This window comes from Passer montanus, unplaced genomic scaffold (assembly GCF_014805655.1).
Source record: "Passer montanus isolate IOZ18808 unplaced genomic scaffold, ASM1480565v1 scaffold16, whole genome shotgun sequence".
NCBI classification, from domain to species: Eukaryota; Metazoa; Chordata; class Aves; order Passeriformes; family Passeridae; genus Passer; species Passer montanus.
In genome coordinates, this window is record NW_024363160.1 from 5,882,349 (window position 1) to 5,907,908 (window position 25,560).

General features: G+C 36.8%; 1 protein-coding gene across 1 annotated transcript in view; it reads right to left on the reverse strand.

Annotated features, from left to right (window-relative positions):
* The window catches only part of PREX2 (phosphatidylinositol-3,4,5-trisphosphate dependent Rac exchange factor 2), a 168,764-nt gene that overhangs the window by 61,850 nt on the left and 81,354 nt on the right, over nucleotides 1–25,560 (reverse strand). Inside the window, exons 18-27 of the mRNA XM_039702827.1 lie at nucleotides 25,232–25,380; nucleotides 20,591–20,676; nucleotides 18,210–18,346; nucleotides 15,358–15,475; nucleotides 14,343–14,527; nucleotides 13,305–13,466; nucleotides 9,315–9,537; nucleotides 8,761–8,968; nucleotides 3,726–3,905; nucleotides 895–989 (exon numbers count right to left, since the gene is read on the reverse strand). Of these exons, the coding sequence (XP_039558761.1) occupies nucleotides 895–989; nucleotides 3,726–3,905; nucleotides 8,761–8,968; nucleotides 9,315–9,537; nucleotides 13,305–13,466; nucleotides 14,343–14,527; nucleotides 15,358–15,475; nucleotides 18,210–18,346; nucleotides 20,591–20,676; nucleotides 25,232–25,380 (1,543 nt within the window). The remainder of the gene's footprint in view (nucleotides 1–894; nucleotides 990–3,725; nucleotides 3,906–8,760; nucleotides 8,969–9,314; nucleotides 9,538–13,304; nucleotides 13,467–14,342; nucleotides 14,528–15,357; nucleotides 15,476–18,209; nucleotides 18,347–20,590; nucleotides 20,677–25,231; nucleotides 25,381–25,560) is intronic.

The window sequence follows — 25,560 nt, forward strand, 5'->3', positions numbered from 1 at the left end:
TTTAGGCACCTCAGCTGGTACTTCAGCTTGATGCTGCACAAGAGTACATCAGATCATTCTTATCTTAAGCTGAAGATATGGACCCTGGGTCTCCTCTTTTATTAACAGTTCATTATGTCCTTCATCCTTTACTCTGTAAATGAAAATGGAAATTAAATTCTGTCTTATTCACATTACTCTGCATAATTCACAAGGTATCTCAGATACCTTGCATAATGTCTTAATACTTTCCTGTTCCAACTGAAATTATCTCTCCTGGTACAATGGACAATAAAACTTATGGCCAGGCCTCATTGGTGGGTCATATTCATAATATGCCCAGTTTTTTCTTTTCCAACATCATTCCCAAATGATACTTCCAGCTTAGAGCAATTTTTTTTTTTTTTATTATTAGTCCCTGGGTATATGACCTCCTTCTCCATGCAGTTAAATTCCATCTCATTCCTATTAGCAGCTGCAATTACTTAAATGCAATTTGTCGTGGCATAAACAAGGATGTGCTTCTATGTGGTCTCACATTCCTTCCTATAAACACACAGAGCCATGTCCTGCTGCCTAGGTGCTGACACTGGCTAGGAGAGTGTTCCACACTCACCTAAAATGCTCCTGACTCTGTGCAACACAATGCACTGTCAAGACATTAAAGACATGAAAAGCACTGACTCCAGGAGCTCTAATACAGTCTATTCACAGAGATAATGGAATGTTGGCTCTCTTTTACAGAAGGATTCCTAAGTGCAGCACTAACTAGGCAGAAGCAAAATTATGCACTTCTATTACTAAGGAGGATGCAATTTTTAATATAAAAACAATAAAACTGCCAGGCAAATGAAATTAATAAAATTGAATAAAGGGAAAAGAAGACAGATTAATAGATGACTTTTCTAAACATACCTGAATCCATTTCATCACTGTGAAAATAAGAACTGCACTGACTGCTACAAATGCTGGTGAAAGAGGCAATGGAGTTCCTATTGCTGTTGCAGTCGCTTGAAAATAAAACACAAAACAAAAAAATAAATAAAGCCATGTCCTTTAACACAGGCCCTGTAAAAAAAATTTATGGAAATTCTTTCCCTTTTCCCATCCTAAATATAATGATGTGATGGTCTGTGTAATTCTTTATACACAATACAGATCCCTGTGCTTAGACTTTCATTTAATTTGCAGTCCTAGTAAGACTCAGAAGACCGGATTCCCAAAATAGATGCTTCAATTATCTCCCTTCCCCTTACCTGTGAACAAGTACTCGCAGAATAGTAATACAGACTTTGAATGCAAAACAACCAACTTTTCTTGCATGAGTGGTAGTTTTTGAATCTGTGCCCTCAAATGTTTTAGTTACTTCACATTTTCTCCCGGTCCATAGCTAATACAAACATTGAGTCTTTACGACTTATATAACAGAGTCTCACAGTGGGTTTACAAGAGATTTGATTCATTTGAATAGCACCAAAACTGAAATTACAAACTGTTTTCCTTGTCAGCCACAACAGTTCATGATCCCATCTCTTCCAGCTGTTCCTTTTTTTAGAGATGTATAGACAATTACATCTGTGGCTTCAGTCAAAACTTCTATGCATATGCAATCTCACTCACATTGGTCTAATAGGGAGATTTGGGGATTTAAATGTGTAATTTTTTTTCTGCACTTTTCTCTCAAAAGCAATTTGTTCTGTACAGAAAATACAAGGAAATATACCTACTCCTGCAGCAAAACCAGAGTAAAATATAGACTTTTGTACTAAAAATCCTATAAAGATACATTTGAATTCAAAGTCTTCAGAGCTGTGTAGCCATATGAAAATAATTTAGTTTCAATGCAGGAAATGCTTAAGTAATTATCCAGCAGAGGGAGTCTTAAAAACCCAAGTGAATGTAAGATAATGTAAAAGTGTACCTAAGGGAGGTTTATACATAATGATATGGGTCTTGTTTTATGATTTGGGTGTACCCATTCACCAAGATTAACATATCCATTATTAAAATAACACTGCAGTTATACATGTGCTCCCTGTTCATTTTCTTTATTTGTGTAGATGCAGAAGAGACTTTTCACTAATTTAGGGAGAGTGACTTACATTTCCTGGCTCATGTACATGTTTTGGACCTGTAGTCAACGAGGTAAACGAATGAGTTAAACTTCTAAATGAAGCAATATGATGTAATTACAATCATAACCATTAAGTAGATGAAAAGACATCAGTAACAACATGTTCCTAATAGTGGGTGAACAGTCCCAAGGAGTATTAAAAATTTCTGGCTGGATATTAAGAAATGTTTTCTAACTAACTCTATTCACTTATTAAAGTCTCCAAAGGGGAGATGAAGGTTAATTAAAACTGGGTTGTGCAAAGCATGAGAAAATAAAACACAAGAAAATGAGAAACAGATTAGATGCATTTGCTGTATCATTCTGCATGACTTTTGTGTTGTTTTGTAAGGTTTAGAAGGAGACCCTATACAAAATGAGAGCATTATGATGGCTGACATTAGGCAAACAGTTCCAGTAATAACCACTGTGGCATTATGAGAGCTGGAGATTTTTAAGTATTGACTAACACAATTATTTAAGCAAAGAAGAAACCATTCTGATCTCACTCCAACACCTGTCCTTAATGCACAAATTTTATGATTATTCTGTATATAGAACCCTAGGTTTTATTATTCCTACACAGCCAGGATGGACTATAAAGGACAGGAATCAGAATAAAGAAAATGTTTTGAACAAAGAGATGCTCATGTCCTGGGTCACACCTTCTCTCTCCACATACAAATCCTGTGCCAGCTGGGAAACCTCTCAACAGGAGCAGGCACACATCACTGGAGCAGCTCATGAACAGTCAGTTTGACACACCATGAACATGCAGGAAACTCTAAATGAGCTTCTGCTGGACCAAGAACTTTACCTGTGTGTTCACCACGGTAAGAACAAAATGAACATAATCTGTGCAAACTATCTCTGTGTTTACATCTGTGTTGTTCTCTTTCCACTCTGATGGAGAGTTCGTATCTACCAGGCTGCAGTAATCAAATACAGCTTAGGAAAGAAACCTCAGCAACAGAGTTCTGTAGAAGAATGATAAACCTACTGAGATTCTAATTTCTGAGCATGATAATGATACTGAACAAATAATGAACCCTCATTTTACTTGCAGCTAAAATTTGAATTTCATTTTTATATCATTAGTCAATTTTCTCTAAGCAAGAGAGTATCATCTATATAAGAGCTATACTTGCTATAATTACTCCTTCCTTTTCAAAATTATTCATATGCTCATTCACAGTCACAGTATGCATATCAAATTCTAAAGGTGAGTTGACGCTACAGTATTTAGAGTGAAAGAAGATGAGAAATATATGTTGATAAACAGTATATTTTTCTTTAGATCAGGAAGAATGGTGGCTCTATCACCTTGCTTTCCATGGTAGATATTTGGTTTGTTGTTGAAGACATAATAAGCAGCTATTTCTAGTTTTTGTAACACAGGTAATCTAAAGTAAAGTTTTACATCTTTGGTTGTGATAGCCTATCCAGATTTGGGCAACCAAGATATAATAACTAATCTGTACTCATAAGACTTTATTTTACACATCCTGAGGCTAGTTACTCCTCCATCAGCAATGTCATAATCATATTCTAATAGTCTTCATAACCACTTCACACTTTACAAGCTTCCATATTTGATTCAGTTGAAAAATAAAAATATTATTAATAAAGTTACCTGTAAGAATCCCTGTTACTGATGGTATCATGACCAGAATCCTCTTGTTCATCACCTGTTACACTGAAACAGACTTTCTTCCCATTCCTTTCACCCTTTTCATTATCACTGTCTGCTGGTATTAAAGGTTCAGGTGTTTTACGTTCTGATTTGGGAGAATATGTTATTGAAGAAAGAAGGCTGTGAAACACACAAAAATAAAGGCAAATTCATGTTTTTCAAAAGTGAGCTAGCAACAGGATAACATTTCTCATCACCATCCTCCAATTATTATTCTAAAATATGTGAAGGGAAAATCTTAATTCAGTCAATATGTATTTGAAACAAGGGAAGGAGGTGACACATTCTGTTTTTAAAAAAGTCTAACAGTGAAACCCATTAGCCTTACCAAATACTTATTAGTGTATGAAACCAATGATTCCAGCTGGAGAAGAAATACAGCACATTCTTGGACACTTGGGGTCAAACTGCATATTAACATAACTATTTTTAAATATGAATCCTGCACTTCTTAGCACAAATCAAGAAAACAAATGGCAGTAACTGTATGTCTGTGAAAAGCGTGTATTTTCCCAATTACTACTGTACAAGACATGCCAGTGTGCACCACACACCATTCTACTAGGGCATTTTAATGATCTTTATTAACATCTCTGTGTACTTCGTGACATTCAAAGTGTCTAAGCCATTATCACTAGTAAAACTGATGATTAATATACAAGTGTCTGTGACAAGCACAAAAGTGACATCCAGCCAAGAAGAGAGAACAGTGCAGATTGCTACTTTTAGAACACGCAGAAATACTGGCAGTGAAAAATTCATATTCTTGGATGATTAATTCATACTGAGATGCTCTAATTTACTTTCAAGATCAGAACAGCAACAATGGGCCATTGTCCTTTAATTCCTATTGCTCAAACACTCCATTAAAATCACACTTTCAAATTAATATTTGGACTTCAAAAACAGCATTTTTCTTGCAGAAACTACTTGTTAACTACCTGAAATCAGAGGACACTGAACTAAACTTTTTTTCCCCTCCTTGAATTAGTTAGAAATAGTAGCAGGGTTTTATTGAAGGAGCTGTCAGAATGGTCAACTGGCAAACTTTCTACCAAGTATATGGCAGGATTTAAAAACAGGTTAGATCTTCTTACATTAAATTCTTACTACTTATGGGAATAGACAGATTTTATCCCACATATAGTTAAAGATACTGATCTGAACTGCAACTAGAATACAGAAAAATGATACTAAAGGTATCATTTCACTAGAATTTAAACTCACCCCTCCACTAGACTGATATTTTTTGGGCTACATTACGCCTTAACACTTCAAATCGTAGGAAATCACAACTCATTTCTTTCCAGTCACTGGCAAGCATAATTCCATGAGTACAGGAAGAGAGATGGGACCCATATTTTGCATCAGTGTTCAGTGTCAATCTCATGCTAGAGCACATGTGTTTTTGAACTTGTCCTAAAATAAATGTGTTATGGAAGTAGAAACCCTTGGAAAATAGTTCTTTATACCTGTAAAACTTTCTTAGTAAGAAGTATCTAAGGGATTCAAAAAAAAGATTGGACAAATTCATGGTACAACTTTCTAACACTGCTCTTAAACCAAAAAGACCATCTAGTTCTGCCTGCTGAAAGATAAGGACAAAGATAAATCTATACTTTTGCTTGTTCTTATGTCCCCACTCTCATCCACTTAAAAATAAAAGTTCATTCTAGTAACTTCTTGGGGATTTTGTTGTTGCAAGAAAATAATCAAGATTCAGAAACAAGTATAATGAACTGCAATTTCAGCTCCTGAAAGTATCTTCCCCGGAGTAATTATTTGTCAAGACAGACAGACTATTATATCCCCTTCTTTTATGTGACTTTTAGTCACTGCTGCCAAGAGCTCAGTAAAAGACTGATTAAGGTAGCTGGATCTTTTCCTAAGGGGGCTTTTCCATTTCTCTCAGCAGGCAGGCTCTTTTTCTAAGGAATTTTTTTTTGCTGAACCATGAACGAAAGATGGAACTTTGGATTACCAAGTTCTGGAGAAAGTAGTTACTGAAGTCACTGATGTGCTCTTAAAAACTCAGTCCAGGGAGTTTAAAATAAAAACCTGGATACATCCCCTCTCCAATAATCATGCTTTAATGCACTTTTGTTTTTCTTCTTAAACACAACACATGCCCAATACATTTTCTCCTGTGACGGGCCTACCCCAAACAACATTACCTTAGATATCTAGCTCTCAAAGGAGAAACACATGCACGAATAGTAACTTACAGCTAGAGAGTTTCTATGAAAAACATTTCAATGAAACAGAGAAATTTAAATCTTAAAAAAAGTCCTCATCAGTGGAAATTAGTCCTATGTGCACCCCAAGTCAACATAACCCTGACAAACAAAACCTGCTATGGTTAGTCAAAGAATTAAAAATGGCAGTAACAAAAAACCCTCTCTGCCTTTTCCTCACTCCACAGAGGCTTGAAAAATGTTCAAACCTCTTGTATGCTCCTGAAAGACATCTTTCCAAAAAAGAGTTGGGATGGTGGGAGAGCACTGAGTGCATGAGAACCAAGAACCCAGCAGAGTCACTATACAGAAAACAATTCGAAAACTGACTTATTTCTGTGTAACACCTAGCAGCAACATGGGGTATCTGAAGCATCACTAAAGAAGTATTGGGAAACCATTAAACTATTTGAATGTGAGCACAGTGGAGCCTGGAGAGGCTGTGGAAAGGGGATACATATTCTGTGTGTATTTCTCTCACTCTCTGTCAGTACTACATCACTTATGCAACTAAAACTCTTCAGCAAACCATCTCATAAACTCCTGTGCAGACAATAATTAGGAGTACAAAATCTCCTCTTAAATGTTCCCTTGCCATAAGCCACAGGCTCTCAAAGACCTGCTCTTCAGATGAAGCACTCATTTTTCAATTCACTAACAGACAGCAGAGGTTGAGCAGACAACACTGCCCCAAGATTTTGTGAGCTGAAACACAGACCAGTACAGACCTCAACACAGTTACTAGAGCAGAGACCTCTAGTAACATGCATGAGCAAGTTTTCCATCAGTAAGTATAAAGAGTACCAGACAGTCATTCAGTAGTCCAATTTTTCTGTCACACAATATCAATATAAATCAAAAATGGTGATAGATACCATGTTCATATCATTCATCCTGAGAATATTAAAATAATGAGGATTGTTTAGGATAATAATAAACTCAATTAAAAAGACATCAATTTTATTGTTACTATGACACAACAGAAAAAATAAATTCTATTGTCTTTATAAAAAGCACAAAATCAAGCATTTCCTCCCAGCTATTTAAGTATGAAAATTTCTAATTAAAGCATGGCTGTTGGATTATCTATTGTGTCACCCTATCTTTTGTTTCTTCAGTCCTAAATCTCAAGAGTTAATTAGCATCTGTAACTATGTTCTAATATACCATGTACCTCAGGACTGCTCACTCTTCCCTGTTCAGCACTTTTAAGTAGGTCTCTTAGCTATCCTGTTTCCTTTTTAGAACTGCTTTCCTCTACAGTAATTACTCACTGGCAGCCCACTCAATGTCCATGAGGAATAAAGCATGAAAAGTCAAAGTCCCAGTCTTCCTATCAGGCAAAGGTAAAATTTGCTAAATACATCTTCCTACCTTATACAAGATCAGCTACAAGGTCACTGTACAGAAAATTCAGGAATTAAAAAAGTGAACCTTTGTGTTAGTACACAATTTTTCTGTGTGTGTATTTATATATACATTTATACAAAAGAAAGGCTCAGAATTTCCTGTGCTTTTGCATCACAAGCTCAAGGGAGTGGAAAGGAAAGGTGTGGCATACTGGCAAGTGAACTTCCTGAAGTATTGACTAAAATTCCATATATAATATTTTGACTTCCATGAGGAAGAGAGACAACATAGGCTTTACAGATAGTCATTTCGAAGTGCAGCCAAGCACTGAAAATATCATTAATTTATTTAATTTACTTCATCTTCAGCATGACAATTAGCAGAACTACGTAAAGGCACAGGAAACAACATTTTCTTAAAAATACTGAGTCAACTCTTGCTTTCATTCCGATTGCAGTATGTGATACGTTACAGTTACTTATAATAATTACAATTACTTCCATAACTATTACAAGGAGAATATTATGAAAACAGTAAAAAAAAAAGAAATCCCACCTTCAGTCCCACATGAAAGGACAAATCACACCACAGTCTTCAAGATAACATCAGAAACAATGATACACCACTTATGTAAACTGGAGATCATGACAGATTGTATTTTAAGCTCAAAATATTTTGCTGGTTTTGTTTTCAAAATTAATTTCCCACATTTGCATTACATATGGAATCTTTCAAAACAAATATTTCTTATACTTCTTCATCCTTATCCCAAGTAAATAGCCCAGGAGTCAACTCTCTTATTTTGCTAAAGAAAAAGCAAGTTATAAATCCTTGTCCTGAATTAGGACTAACTGTGATGAGACTCTGAGTCTCCCACATTCAAGCCAAATGTCCTAATCACTCAAGGGTGATTAGGCTCCCCCTAAATCCACAGCTCTTCCTTAAGGTCAATTTGGTTTTGAAAAATTTCTAACAAATTAATGTTCTCCCTGTAGGTGAGTAATGTCTTACCAAAAATTCACCTGTGGGACTATTCAGCAATACCTGAAGAGTTCAATAAAGGCCATTTTTATACCCCTTTGTTTCCATTCTTAGTGAAATTGTAGCTGACATTGTATGCCTCATATTTTCCTCACTTCAAATTAACTCACTTTGCCACATTATAAAGAAAATCTACAACTGGAAAAAACCTACAAACTGTGGGGAAAAAAGTCAGGTATGCTGTGAAAAAGATCAAAATACAACATTTACCTGCACTTAAATTTCTTACTTTACTTTGATTCTGTCAGAAGTCAGCATTGAATCCTGTGCTACACAGAAGCATTGCCCAGATTTATCATTATCTTCTATGCAAAAATCAAAGGCAAGTCCAAATGGTAACATTTACTTACTCATCTATTTGGCAGACACATGTTTCCACCTCTTTCAGTGCAGCTTGTAATTTGAACAGCAATTTTTGATAGACATCTTGCGTTTCTAAGTCTTCTTCTTTTAAGAGGTACCTCAGACCATGGCCCTCTTGCTGGCCAAGAGACTGTCCTGAAGGGGCAGCCATAGTAGTAATGGTATGTTGCACATAAATCATGGGATTCAGTTTACCTGGGAAAAATTCAAAGCAATTTCATCATTATCTTTTTTCAACATACATTTTGAAGTTAGTAAAATACCTAACAGACACTGAAATATTTTTCTGTTTAAAATTCATGTACTTATTTAATTTTGTATTTTATTTGCATTTCAAAGTCAAGCTATTTAGGAAAAAATAAAATTGTGAAATTGACTACTCATTATCATGCTGTAAAATAAAACTAAAATCAAAAGAAGGGTGATTTCAGAAAGGCTTGTCCTCAATTTTAATATCTGGGCTATAAACCTAAAGTGATTACCTTTTAAGACTCTATATCAGAAGCACTGGAAGTAGCTCTTTCAAGCTCAGTTAACTTACCTTGATCAGTGTTCTTATTCTCCTTCTCATGGGAAGAATGTTTTCTGCTGTCTAACTGTACACCAAAGGCACTACCAAGGGAAGTGGAGGTCTTAGGGTAAGACACTTCCATCACATTGATATGGCAATTGGTTGGACAGAAATCACTGCTGTGAAGTGGTGAAATCTTTGACTTAGCTTGTTTGAAGGTAGGCCAAGCTCTGTTTTTTAATACTCTTGAAAACTAGAAGTAAGAAAGAAAACCAAATTTAGATTATCAGCTCTTCTCTTGTTTGCACGTAGCTAACAACTCTTGTGTACCTAACTAGAAAATAAAAGCTTAAAATATTTCAGTCATTCTTGACTTAAAGTGTCTTGACTCCATAATTTCCATCTTCCTCTAAAAGGGAAAGAAAAATAATTTTTATTTTACATTTTTAAGGGGTTGTTTTTTGAAGCAAATTTTGTTTTAAGACATATAAACAGCTTTATAAAAGAGAGATAGAATTTATTTCCCATAGAACATAACAAAAATTAATTGTCTTTCTGGGGAGCAAGTCTGAAACTGCTGTACTGCTCATAACATTTATAAACATCTGCAGATGTTTTCAAGCCAGTATTTTCCAAAAATGAAAATGAAAAAAAATCCATGAAATTTTTTGTCTGAAGCTATAATGAAGGCAAAATCAGAAAGTATGAATTCATGATTTCCTGATCCGGAAGGAGGAAGTCCTCTTTAATTATATCTTATCCTCCTGCATTAGGAGAAGCATTGTCAAGGGTTGGAGGGAGGTGATCCTGTTCTTCTCCTCAGCACCAGTGGGGCCTCCCCTCGAGTCCTGAGTCCACATCTGGGCTTCACAGAAACAGACATGGGCATACTGGAGAGAGCCCAGTGGAGCTGAGCCCTCTGAGATGATTCAGGGACTGGAGCAGCTCTCCTGTGAGGAAAGGCTGAGAGAGCTGGGACCCTTCAACCTGGAGAAGAGAAAGCTCAGGGGAAAACACATCAATGTATATGAATGCCTGAAGGAATGGGGCAAAGAGGACAAAGCCAGGCTCTTTCCAGGGCCAGTACCAGGGGCATTGGGCTCAAATGTAAACACAGGAGTTTCCTCTGAATGTCAGGAAACACTTTTGCACTGTGAGGGTGATTGAGCACTGGCACAAGTAGCTCAGAGAGGTTCAGGGAAGAGAGGTCAGATCTCCCTCCTCAAAGATGGTCCTGGGCAATCATCTCTAGGTGGCCCTGCTTAAGCAGGGTTGGCTGGACCACACCTGCAGAGGTCCATTCCAACCTCAACCATTCCTCCATTTTGAGTGACATTAGGAAGCAGACGAGCACTAGTACATAAAACTGCAAAAACCCCATTTTGCAGACGTTCCTAGCCCAGCACCTCTTCTCCCCCTATATATCAGCTCAGCAATGAGGAATGTTTTTTATGGTCTAATTCTAACATAGTGCTTAGCCACATCTCCTTGACTCTAACATCCTAAATGTTGTGCATTGTCTTGAATAGGCTTAGAGTTACTTGGCTTTTAAGATGAGAAGATGCCAACCCAAGATGGTGAGAAGGGAACTGGACACTCAACAACTGTATCTACATCAGAATCAAGTCATCTGATCAAGCTCTTCAGTTGGAACAGAGATTTATTTGTCAGTCACAAGTAGGATTTTTGTCAATATGTGTCATTTTCAGTGCAGTTTGTTGTCAGGAAAGATTTTTTTCTGGAAAGATGTAATCAGTGTTTTAATCACAATATCTCTCCAGTCAAAGCACACAGACCTACTTCAGCTATGAACCCCAGCTCACGCATATTTTCAAAGTTAACTTGCAAAGTTTCTTCACTAATAAATGTCAGAAAAAATTCAAATCGGTCAACTTTTACTAATGCTTCAGTTGAATTAAGACATATCCCTTCTGCAAAGTAAGATGTTTCTGTACTCAGACTTGAATTTCTGTTTATTTTGGTGTCATATCACTTCAGCCTGACGAACACTTGTTGGGATAATTACATTTAAATCTTTAGATCACAACAAGATCTGGAGGGTTACAAGAAATCCAATTATGGAGTTGTTCAAAGGCTGAAGAATGCACAAATTGTTAAGAAGGCTACTAAGGACATTCAATGATGAAAATGTTTCTGCAAGCAGTACATATTTCACATCTCAATCTCCCACACATCCTGCTCCAGAGAGACCAAACACTGGCTATGATTTAATCAGGTCATAAGTCAGGACCAAAATTCTTTTCATATATGTGTTGAGAAACATCTGGGACTCATGGCACTGGAATCGAGGTCTATTAGGAGCAAAATGTTCTGATAATAATAATAGTAGGAACTGCAGAAATCCACAAGATTTTTATTTATAGAATTCGAACTTTCACAGTAAAACCAGCAGCCAAGCTGGGCTCAGGCACTCCGAAAGTCTCCTGTAACTATGGTTACCTTTACCTTGCCAAGAAAATGACACATCTATTCCTGAAATCCACTGCATTACTAATTGTCATTAAAAGCTATAACTGTGAAACTACTGATTTTTGAGCAGATGAGATTTAAAGTACATCTGTATCAGGAATATCTGCTTCTAGACAGTGTAAAAACTATGAAAACTTCCCAGAGGCTGTTTGTTTCACATCCAGCAAGCACAACAAAATTTGATTTACTGTCTTGGCCTCCTCTATAGAGGCTATATATCACAGTCAAATTTTTCAGCTACAGAAAACATATAAATCACCTGCATGTTACTTGAACTGTAACAGTTAATATAAAAACTAATTAGTTTTGGTGGTTTTTTTAAATGATATCTTTAATTTTAACCAAATTGGAAATGTGGAGGTTTTTAACTCAGGCAAACACTAGAGAGGTCAGATTTTTGCTACAGCAAGATCGGGATTCTTTTGATGTCTCCATTTGCACAACTCAGTTTATTCCATTTCATTTTAGAGAGCACCTGGAGAAGTCTGACAAGCTGCTTTTTGGCCTTTGTCCTACTGCCTACTAAGCTACAGATACTCCTAACAGTTCTCCCTGCTTTCCTTTGAAACTGAAAAATCATTATCCAGTCTTTTAAATGCAGCTTCTGCAAATATGTGAAGCTTCTGTATTCACTTTCTTTTTCCTTTGCTTTTTTTTTTTCTCTTTTCAAATTTTTATGTATAAACTCTCAGAACAGACCAGTTTCTAAACGTCACAACTCAGATCCCCAAATGAGGTAAGACAGGGCAGACCCATGTTTTTGCAGACATTTTGAGCCTTCTTCAAAGTAATTCACCTCCCCACAATTAGGTTCCATGAGAGAGGAACTAGGGGTCTGGATGAGAAAATGAGTTTGCATTAACAAAATGGCACATGGTTAATTAATTTATGCCCTGCTTGGTTAAACAACTATAGAGAAATGCACCAACAGCAACTAGAGGTCATAGTCTGGGCTATTTATTCATTTACGTATGTATCATTAATTAAGATCTCAAGCATATGAAAGTCAGTGCCTTCTCCACTTTTCCATGCTATTATGTTTTATTAAACCAAGCAAAGCTAATAAATTACAGAGATGCTACTATTAACAGATGCTAGGGTCTAAAAGTTGAATAAAAGGGTTAAAATTTGGTATTTGACTTGCACTGGAAAGAAAAAAAAAAGTAATTCTGTTGTTATTGCTACATTTTTGGTTAACATCTGCAAATTCACTAGAGTATTGGTTCAAGACATTTACAAGAATGACGGCCCCTTTGCGGAAATATGCAGTTGATTGTCTCTACGACAGAACACAGCAAACAAGAAAGAATACAAACTACCCAAATTCTAAAAAGGGATAAGAAAGAGAATGGCTTGAAAACAATTGATGCAATTACTCCATTAAGGCATTCATGCTTCAAAATAGCTAAACTTTCAGCCACATTTTGTCACTGCCATAGAGACTCTGAAGAGCTATGCAAACTGTACCACATTCCCCTGTTTTATCCTTAAAAGACAAATATAATCAAGTTTAGAACATGCAGGTCATACCTTTTTATAGCTAGAGATTCTTCTGTAGATATGCTCAATTTTCTCACTGCAAATGACACTGAATTTACTTTGAAGTTCAGTGGGGATCACGTCATTTAAGGAATTGAGGCTGTTGCAATTCTGCACAAAATGTTCATCGCTTTTTGCCAGTGCTTCAAGAATCTAAGATAATAAAAACAAGAAAAGTATATTATGAAATTAAGTTGACTAAAATTTCCCCTTACTGATCATCTCTTATAACTAAAGCTGAAAGGCCTGATAACACTACAGAAAATGGTGCACAACAACAATTAATGAAGCTTGGGACGCAAAGAGGTTTTCTTAAATCTATTCCCTGCTAAATTATACCCATAAGTATTTTTGCTTGGCTTCTCATGACATTGTTTGATAATGGATTTACTACTAATTTCCTACTAATGTAACCACTATGGCTCCTCTGAAATACATTATCTGCTGTATTTACTTGATCAGCACATATTATGCAGAGCTGCTGAATTAATTCATTCATTACTTCTAGAAAACCTTCAGTTCGGCAGAATACTAACACATTGAAAAAGCACAAAAGAAAACTGAGTGCTATCCTCTTGCATATTCTGCATAAAAAGGCTAGGAAATAGGGCACAGTATAAGCAGTACTGCCCAGCAAAGACTGAAGCCTTGTTATAATGGTGAGAGAAAACTAATTAAAAGGCATGTTGAAGAGATGAGGGTAGTATATAGCCTTTATAGATATTTCAGTAGATCTTGGTCTTTCTTTCATGTTTTATTTGATAATTAAGAAACAAGGGAGAGGGGCAGGAGGAATGGAAGACTTTGAAGATCTTTTAACCTTTTTTTAGATTTAAACGCTCAATTTATAGTAACAACATAACTCTTTTTGCCTCCTGAGCACGCAATTATTCTCCAAAACATCAAAGAGGTAAAGGTGACCAATTATAAGGTATCAAATGAAAGACATACAATCATAAGAGTAAAAAAACCCACAAGTTTCTCCACTTTCTCCACAACAATCATTAACATACAAAAAATGCTTCATACCTTTGCAGTCAAACTGAAAAATCCCTTTGGTTCAATCATTTTTTCTAAGACATGGCACTTTATTCCAGCTGTGCTGTCATACTCATAAACCACTCCATACTCCAGATGAACATTGTCAACAGTCAGACTCACATGATCTTTCTTCCCATCAATTATTGCCATAGTGTTAAATTTGTCAATTACCTCTAGAATAAGTAAAGTAACACAAATCAGTTTACAAGTCCTGGCCATTAAAAGAACTACAAAGGACACAGGCAAACATTCTAGAAAGGGGTATGTTCTGACCATTCTATTTAAAAACATTTATTTAAAAACCTGGCTGAAAAATATAAAAATCAGAACACCAGTAGATTTGTAGATGTTAAAATACTGGACTGCAAAACAGGCATTACTCTTTCTTTACAAACTGTTATTTAAGGGAGTAATTCCATTCCATTTATAATCCAGAGACATTAAGAAGGACCCAAAAAAGGGAAAACTGCGAATTTCTAAATAAAGTAGAAGAATATCGCTATGAAAACTGTCAACATTCAGAAATTAAACTTCAATAACTGCATTTATGAATGCACAGTTCACATATTAACTGTCTCTTTAATTACAAGTTGCAGATGAATGCAGTTTTATCAAAATGTTAATTGCCTGAAAATAATCTGAAGGATAGTAGTTTTTTTTATTTCCCATGCAGTAATGACTAATGTATCTAGTTTGCCATAAATGATTTCTAGTGGTGAAAATAAATCAGCTAATGCCTAGGTTTATGTTTCTTACAAATGAAAATAAAGAGATTTTCCCCAAAGTGTTAATGGAAGTATTTTCTTTAAATGGGTAAGATAGTAGCTTTTAAGGAATACCATGTTAAATTTATATGTTTAGAATACATAAGAAAACAAATCCTTATATTAATCACATCTTAGGATCTGCTCAAAATTTCCTCTCCGCAAACAAACCCACTGTCTAAATTTTCCTTGTATTATAACAGCATTCTCAGCAACAAGACCAAGCAAGCATCACATACCTTCCACTTTACAGTCAAAGGCATCACCTCCATCATCTCCAGAGGGTTTGGTGTTTGCTTTCTGAAGATCTTCCTGTGCACTTTCAATGCTGTTGTAAACCCACTGTATAGAATCTTGCTAGAAAAACAACAAAAAATACACAGGTAGAAAAAGCTTTGCAAGTGCAACTGATAGCAACTATTTCACTATTTTTAAGGCATAAGTTAAAAAAAAAATCCAGAGAATTTTGGCAAGTTATTTTTTATTACAGCATATATTGTCATGAGACAGTATGAAGTCTGTGACAGCATGACATCCATAATTTTTATGTCTCTGCCAAAAATAATTTAAGATAGTTCAAATCAAATTGCAGATTGAAAAATATTTTTCTCCAAGAAATCATGGTGAAAAAACAATTTTTGCTTTGCTAAATCTGCTGTGCATCCACAAACCTGGTAGCAAAAGTTATGGATTATCAACCAAAGACAGAGAATGTCCAGCTAATCCATCACCATGTGTCACTGGCACAAAGAACCTATACTACAGCCTTCATTACTGCTATTTGCCTTGACTACAAATATTTTACTAGTGTAGTAATAAATGTTTTTATTATTATATTATATTTTATGTTATTATTATATATTGCCATGCCAGTCTCTAATAGGAAATACTCACTACTTAACCTGGAAGTCTCTTTTCCAAAAGTTAACAACCAATCTAATGCAATATGACTTGAAGCAATGTCCTTCAAAATCATTACAGGAGAACCAACTAAGCATAAGTCTGCCACAACATGATTAGTATCACTGCAAAGAAATTGTAATTCCAAAAAGTAAAATCTGGTCTCAATTTTCTTTATTCGGACAAGACAGAAGGAAGATAAACATTGCCCAACAGGAATCGTGCAGTTATTGACCAAAGGAATCTGAAAGGAAGCTTCATGCTTGGAATTGGAGACCAGGAAGACTTTTATTATTATATTTTATGTTGTTATTATTATATATTGCCATGCCAGTCTCTAATAGGAAATACTCACTACTTAACCTGGAAGTCTCTTTTCCAAAAGTTAACAACCAATCTAATGCAATATGACTTGAAGCAATGTCCTTCAAAATCATTACAGGAGAACCAACTAAGCATAAGTCTGCCACAACATGATTAGTATCACTGCAAAGAAATTGTAATTCCAAAAAGTAAAATCTGGTCTCAATTTTCTTTATTCGGACAAGACAGAAGGAAGATAAACATTGCCCAACAGGAATCGTGCAGTTATTGACCAAAGGAATCTGAAAGGAAGCTTCATGCTTGGAATTGGAGACTAGGAAGACTTTTTACCCTGAGAAGTAAAAGATGTAAGAAACAAAAAAAAAAGATTCCCTTTCAATTATGCAATTGGGAACCAGAGGAGAGACTGAAATATTCTGGGTAATTAAGTGATAGGCTGTGTGCACTGTACTTACAAAATAGGAGAAATCCATAGTAATTTTCCAAATAATAATAAAATACCCCACCAAATTTTTGAATAGGAAATTAAATTTTAGCTGTCTTTTCACCAGTGGGAATACTACCATTTACTTCAGTCTAGACAATTCTCCCACAGTTTTTGATAATACTGCATCCTACATGAAGTTCTTCTTGCCTGTCTAGGGAACTTCAGTTATCTGTGATTTGCTGAATTATGATCAGCTACTTTTTAAAACTAAAATAAATACTATGTATAGGAAAAAATTTCAAGTTATTATACAAGTTGATTAAAAAACCCAAAGTAATTTTTTTATGTCAAGGCATTCACAGCAGCCAACACTAATCAACCGTCTTTGGATGTCACTAATATCCATAGGAAGTCTACAGTTATACACAGAGAGAACAAAACTGCTATAATGAATTTAATTTATCTTTTATTCTAGCCAGTTTTGCTACTAGTGAACAGGACATTTTCTCTTTAATAGAGTGCATCTTCCTTTAAAGAATAGGTGAGTTTGACCTCAAAATGCCATGTAAAAATTTTAGTTCTGTATTATCATTTAAACACAAACATCCCAAGAACATTTTCATAAAAATTGTATTTATGTGACCCAGTTATAACTATATAATTCTTATAACTCTGCAGTAGGTATGCAAGAAGGATTCAACACTTGGTTTTAATTAGATTTTTCTCCTCAGTAAACACATACTTGAAGAGTTTGTGAAGTTAATTAATAATATTGGTTCACAATTTATGAAAAACTTGCAGAGAATTGGAAAATTACATTATAGAATCCAGCTTGGTTTGGTTTTCTTTCTAAACTTGTGTCTTGGAAGCCTGAGATTTTCTCCTTAAGTAACACAGCAAAGATAATAAAATTTGCATGCATTTAAAAACAGGAAATTTTGAGTCCTTTAATATATACTTATTCTCAAGACTGGAATGCAATGGCAACTCTTTTATGGATGGAATATATGCACTCTGCTCTCTGTGTACTGAAGTGTAACAAAATTCTGGAAGAAGATCAGTTTTATGTATTTCATTCTCCTGCTGCTGAGCAGGCAGAAAGGTGTGTGATTCCCTCTCCATCAAAATGACAATATACCTCAAATTTTTTTCTGCATAGGACTGCAGAAATGCTTTAAATAGCCCTTTTAAAACACCATTTAAAAATTATCTATGATATTTATTTCAGTGCAGAAACTAAGCAGATTTTGAACATCACCATTGAGCAATCTTCAGCTTTTACACTTCAGTTGGCTTTCCTTCAGTTTTATTCACCACTTCTTTCCTCTCACCCCACTCAAACACAGTAGACTTGTGCATAGAGATTAAGACCACACTGTTTACTTTGACCCAAAATAGAAATCTAGAAGAAAATGTGCAAGGGCACCAAATGAGACATACCTGCATTGGCCGCCTGTACTTCCTGCAGGCTGTGACATGAGCAATAACACTTGCATGAGTCTCTTTGCTGACATTAATTCCATTCACTTTGATTATGCACTGGCCAGGGTGGAGACCTGCTGCAGCTGCCACTGTTCCTATTCATAAAAACCCACACAGTTAGCAAACTTCTTTTTCTAAACATCTCCTTTCAACTTCAGAGTCCAAAAAACATCTTTTTTTTAAAAATCAGAACCTGATCTGACTGATCCTTACATACTTCCCTTGACCACAAAGTACTTCTGTAGACCAGCTGGATGCCAAGAAAATGGAGTTTGCCAGCAGATGTTTCCATAAAAGAGACCAGACAGTTTCCTAAAGGATGCTTTACAAAGCTACAAACATTGACTAGCAATATGAAAATGTGAAAAATTCACCTCAAAAAAAAAAAGGACTTTAAAAGGGTAAAATGGCTCTAGCTTGAAAGTCACTAGTTACAACCTAACCTACTTTTATATGACCCAAGCTTATGAGCCTCTTGTTTAATTCAGGTGTTTCAATTTTACATACAAAACAGAAGTTTTCTGGCAATACATAAAGTACAAGAGCATACTAGAGTACCATGTTAATCATTAAGTGAAATATCTAAATTGCAAAGACATTTCCAAAGATGATGTTCTTTTTTCAGCTTCCCTACCAACACAATTACAGCAGAGGGCCTTAGAGCTTTAAATCAAAATCTCAAAGATAATTAAGTAGAGTATCTCAAATTAAATTATCAGAGGGTGGGACAGGTGGACACACACAACATGACACCAAAACAAAACATTCTCTTTAAGCTACATAAAATATTTGGTTCAGTGACTTATTTTCACAACTGAATAACCGCGTTGGGAAAATCTAGTGACTGAATAGGCACTAAAAAAGAGCAGCTGTCTCCAGGTCTTTTCAGTGTGATTCAAACTCACTCCTGAAAAACAGCCTGCTGGAGTATGACCTTAGTTCCAGCTACCTGAACATTCGCCTCCAAATGTGTCTTCATACTGGCACAGAGGTGCCAAGGAAGTAAAAATCTACTGCCTAGAGACTGCCAGACTGGGTTGCAGAAGCTAGGGGCTGTGAAAGAATAGGCTAGACTGAATTTGCAGGGCTGACAAATAGAAAGCTTGTCATGACTTCATGACTTGCCAGTTGAGCATATCTGACAAGGAAATAACTTGCAGAATATACATGAGCTTCCCTCATTTTAGGAATTATCACTATTAGATTAAAGCTGCGTTTAAAATCTAATATTAAAAAAGTCATTGTAAATTACACTATTATTACCAGCTATCACAATCTCCCTTCCCCCCAAAAAGACTTAAAAATAAACATATAAATAGATCTTATTTAATATCTATGTAAAAAAAAAAAAAAACAAAAAAAACCAAAACCCAAACCCCCAAAAAACAACAACAAATCACTCTTCAGAAAACCCCAAGTCCCAATTCAGCAAAGTATTTAAGCACATGCTTAAAATCTTCCAGGTTTAGCAAATCACACAAGCAAGCACTTGCATATTGTTGAGGCTAATCAGAATAAAGTATGTGCCTAATGAATAACGATAGGCAGTTGAATTGAGATCCAGGTGCAGAAATAATTAACACATCAGATACTAAGTCTGTAGTTTATTAGTCTTTCTTTTGAAAATCTAATTTCTGGCACCACAGCCTAGAAAAAATATCATCAAACTTTGTTCAAATCTGGCTTTTGCAGATCAGTTCACTTTTCATGCCTCAGTTACAAAAGCAGAGGGGGGGAACGAGACACAACTGTCCCACAATAACTGAAAATACAGTTAGTTTGCTCTGCCATAAGCAACATGAGGCAGCAAGAAATAATGCTTCAACTTCTTTTAGTACAAGTGCACTGCTCAAAAACATTGAGGTAGGATAGCAAGCATCTGAAAATCACATCCCAAAAGAGTATTTATGTGAACCATCTGCAATTACTAAGACAAAGCCACTAACTCTTGAAAAGATTTGTAAAAAGCACGTTTCTTTGTAAAATGTTTTCAGAACATTGCAGAACCACACAGCCACCTAACAAATTAACACACAGATTCCCAACATAAAATTGTATTGCATCCTTCATCTTCTCCTTATTCTGTAAAGAATGCACAGCTTTAACTTAACTTTCCTACATTGGTGTAACTACACTTAAAAAAAATAGTTGGAAGATGTATCCAAGCTTACAGAGTATAAGTACACAAAACAATTATAATTGAGTTTATTTAATATTATTTGTTACTTTGGGAAAAATAAAAACCTAAGATGGATTACTGGACTGAATTTTGACTCAACCAAGCAATTTAGATATTAAACATATATTTACCAGTACCATTGACAGCTCCTATGGCTTACCTCTCCCAACAGCATGGACAACAGATGGGCCAAAACCCCGGATTTGGAATCCAAGTCCATCTGCAGAGTCAGGAATCTTCACTGTCCTGACACAAAGATTTAATATGAATGTAGCAAAAGGTAGCATTTTGTTATTCAGCAGCATGTAGGTTACAAGGCTGTAAAACTCCACACTTTTATTCAAATCAGTTTTCAGATTTTGCAGTATTCATATTCCAAATACTGTGCACCACCAACATCAGAAATAAGAGAAAGCTGAGACAGCACAAACAATCTATTTTATAGGGAAATTCAATATGATGATTAAAATCAAAACACCACCATAGCTTTAAACTTCCTCCCAAACAGACTGATCTTTAGGTAAGCTGCCGTAGCACAGCAACACTGAAAGCCCTGGGAAGGGCAGTCTCTCCCAGCCAAGAGGACAGAGCCTGAGGACTAGAGATCTCAGCAGATCTGATCAGAGAAGCTGCAGAAAACTGCAGAACTCAGATCCGATCCATACTGCATTTTAACAGAATCACAGAATGTGCTGAGTTGGAAGGGACCCACAAGCACCATTAAAGTCCAACTCCTGGCCTTGCACAGATACCCCAGGAGTCACACTATGTGCCCGAGAGTACTGTCCAAACTCTTGAACTCTGTCAGGCTGGGGCTGTGACCACTTTCCTGGGGAGCTGATCGAGTGCCCAGCCACCCTCTGGCTGAAGAACATTTTTATAATATGCAACCTAAACTCCCCTGACAGAATTACAGGCCTTTCCCTCGGGTCCTGTCACTGGTCACCAGAGAGAAAAGATCAGTGTCTACCCCTCCTTTTCCACTCCCAAGGAAATTGCAGACTGCAGTGAGGTATCCTGTCATAAAAGGCAATTTTGTTTGATAAGCAGGACTTTCCTCTCATGAAGCCATGCTGGCTGTGACCAATGCCTGTGCTGTCTCTCAGGTGTTTTTCAATACCTCCCAGAATAATCTTCTCTCTAACTTTACCAGACGCAGCAGTGAAACTGACAGGCCTGTAATTTCTCAGGTCCTCTTTCTTGCCCTTCTTGAAAATAGGGATGTCTGCCAGCTTCCAGTAAGCTGGGACCTCTTCAGATTCCCAAGACAACTCAAAAACATCAAGAGAGGCTTTACAATGACATTAGCTAGCCCTTTGAGGATTCTTGGAGAACCCTCATCAGTCCCCACAGATTTATAGAGTTCCAACTGAAGCACCAGATCTCACACAATTTCAGGGCTGGCTTGGAGTTGATCATTCTCACAGTCATAGTCCTCCAGCTCAGGGCACTGAGACCCCCTTTGGACCACCACCCATGTCAAAGATGGAGGTGAAGAATAAATTAAACACCTCTGCATTGTCCCTGTCCCCTTCTGTGAGGTGACCATCCTGTAACAGGTCAATGTTATTTTTACATCACCTATTGCCATGAATATACTTGAAAAAACTCTTTATTGTCCCCACATTTCTGGCCAGCTTCATCTTCAGTTGACTTTTGGCCACATGAATTCTCTCCCAGCAGTAGTGGGCAGCATCTCTGCACTCTTTCCATGTCACATGGCCTTGCATCCATTGGGCATACATTTTCCTTTTTAGCTTTATTTCCAGAGAATATTCCTGTTCAACCAATCTGGCCTTCTGCCTCACCTGCTTGACTTCTCAGTTTGGGAACTGCCCGCTCCTGTGCCCTTAGGAGGTGATGTTTAAATAGTGACCAACAATTGCAAACACATTTTCACTCTGAAATAATGACTCCGGTCAGGTGTTAGTAGACAAGGTGCTGACTAGATCATCCTGTGGTCAAACAAACCCAAAATTTTTCTGCTGGCACCAACTTTGGAGCCATGTATTGACCTAATGGATCTGCCTAATCCTATTGATATTATTCCTTGTTACGGGAAAAATCAACAAAATCAACTACCATGCTCCTGATCCCTCTACCAATAGTCTCAGGGCACTGTAGTCTTTTTTGATAGCCTTCGCACTTCCCTGTTTTATTTCATCACTGCCAGTTTGAACAATATTAGCAGAGAGTAACCAGAGGGCCTTACTAGGCTGGATTTTTTTCCAGTAATATCCCTTATCCAAGCCCCTGGCAGACAGCAGACTTCCCTGTGAGTTGGGTCAGCCCCTCTCCTCCCCTTGGAAGGGAGTCTCCTATCACAACTGCCCTTTTCCTGTTAGCAGAGGAGGTCTTGAGGCAGGGTGCAGATGGTGTCATTTCAGGAGGCCCCACCATCCCAGAAGGATCTTGCCCCACCTGATCAGTTGTTTGGCCTTCTAGGTCCAGAGCCCCAGACCTCTTGTAAAAGGTACCAGTCCTACTTGTCAAATTCAGAGGAAGAGGAACCTTCTTGCTGGTACCTGCTGTGATGTGCCTCCAGCCTTCATCTTTATCAGACCCCAGCTAAGAGTCCTTTGGCTAATTACCCTGCAGGGCTCTGAGTCCTTCTGTTCTTCACCACAATGGGGGTTCAAGGCTCCTGGGAGCCTGAGACTGTAGCATTGCTGAAAATAATTGATCTCTCTTTTGCTTGTTCACTCACACACTGCACAGCCAGCTGACTTCTTCCTGTAGCTCCACCTGCAGCACAGCTCCTCAAACACAGCATGCTTTCTGCACAATAACTCTTTGCAGTCCTCAGCCTCGCAAAGAGGCATCAGGCACTCCCAGCAGCCTGTGCCTCTCCTTGCTGAGTTTTCTTGAAATAATGTTTCATTGCAGTTTTTCTGAGCAGCTACAGAAAGTACCTACTGAGTTTTGTAAAGTAAGAATGATCCACTGCTGTTGGTATGGCTTGCAAGAACATTGTGCTGCACTCCTGCTTGGTCTAAGAACAAGAGCAATAAGCTTACTAACAAACCTAACCAACAGAAACACGACAATCAAAATTCACATCTACTCCTTCAAATTAAGCCCTGAACTCACCCAAAGTAAGCTAGCATATCCTCGTGATACCAGCTCAGGGTCTACAAAAAGCAACACAGCTGCATTAGCCCTTATCAGAGCTAGTTAGGTCATGCATAACAGTGCACTGATTTAACTCTGCAGCTTTTCCATCCAGAGCCAGCTCTGTTATTATTTCAGAGATCTTTGCCCCAGCTCCATTTCTTTCCCATTGCAAAAGCAAACATATTCAAATTGATGCTGAAAAGTGATTTTAAAATGCATTTGGACTGTAGCAAACTTGATTTACAGGCAGTTTTGAATAAGAGAAATGCATCATTTCTTACACTTTTTTTTTTCTAGTGTACATAAAGTATATAATATACATTATATATAATATACATTTGGAGATGAGCATCAGAGGTGAGATCTAAACTTCACTGAAGTCTAGATTTCTTTTTAAATGTACTCATGTATTAACTATTGATACCATCTATTTGATTGCATTCTGAAACTGCTTTGAGAACATGCAAATAACTATGAAAGACCATCACTGGCAGTTTAGACTAAGAATTCAGGAGAGAACTGTCTTCTGTGAACTAAGTTGTGCTAGCAGCAGCTTCTGACAAAAAGCAGGGAGCACTGAGAAACAAATTTGACTTCTGTGAACTCTACATCTGCTAGACCATCTCTCTCAACCTTGAAATTCACCCACAAGTTGAGCCAGAAATTAAACCAAGATTTGCATTAAAGAAAGGCCAAGATATGCCTGTTACGTTTTCTAAAGTTCTGTGGTCTGGGGATTTTTTAATTGTTATTTTTCTTTGGGGGTGGGAACAGGTGTTGCAGTATCGGGCCAGATAAGCATCTTTATGCCTTATTTATTTTTCTTAGCTCTTTTTCCTGTTCTAGGTGCCATTTTACTTCTCAAGACACCTTTGCTTACTAAGAAGAGAAATAGATCTTCCATCTGCCACTTAACCAGAGCCATTTCTGAGTAAGGCACACTGTATGCTGTATGGTAACAGAGAATGGCACCTCTTTATCCTGCAAATTCTGAATAAAAATTTACTTCTGACAAGTTTTTCTTAGTCGTCTTCTTCTTTATTATGTATAACCTAGCAAAAACTGCATTAACTTTACTAATACACTTATGCTCATTTGCATATTTACTGAGCCCACCTATTAGGCCTCCCTTTGTATTTCTTTTACACAACAAAACTTGTGTTTAGGTAGAAATGGGCAAAACTGTGTACAGAAATGCATCTGTTTGATAAAGATGAGGATTTATGATGTTTAAGATGATGTTTATTTCCTTAAGATTTAAGATGATGTTTATTTCCTCCTGCTGTTTACACAACCAACACACAAGCTGAAGGGGCCCATGAGACCACAGAATCTGACAATGACAAACCAGCAACTAATCCCCAGACACAGGAATTTGTTTAATACACACAGCAAGAGATAAGTGATCAAAACCGACCATATAGTCAATGAAATTTCATTTAAACTTTCAGTACCTGCATGCATTTACAGTGGCAGAGCTGAAGATCTAAAGTACTCATGTGATTCTTTTGCTGACTCACAAATAGGATAAAACAAAATCAAGGCAAATCAAATTGCTTGACTTTGTAAAGTCAGATCAGATACACCATTGAAAAACCCTTTACAGCAATGCTCTCTGAAGTTCCACTGCTCTGAAAATCCACTTCAATTGTTGTTTGTAAAATTTCCCAAAGGAATGATAACTTACTCTCGAGGTTTGGTGCTCACAAGAACCCGCAGGGGCTTTCTGCTGTTTAAACAGGCTTTCAGGAAGCAATCCACTTCACTGAAGGGTCGCAGAAAAACCAGGTCACCGTTAATGGCAAAGATTTTCTTCCCAACTTCTAAGCCTGCCATCTAGGAAATAACAACAGTTGTGTACATGTTTGCTTTTTATAACCACTAACATTATGTTTTCTTCTGCTGGCATGCAACCCCAATAGAAAAAATGACATTCACATTTTCTTTACATTCTTTATGACTCCTTCACATACCATGCACAGGGGACTTACACCACAAAATGGCTGTAAAACTGGT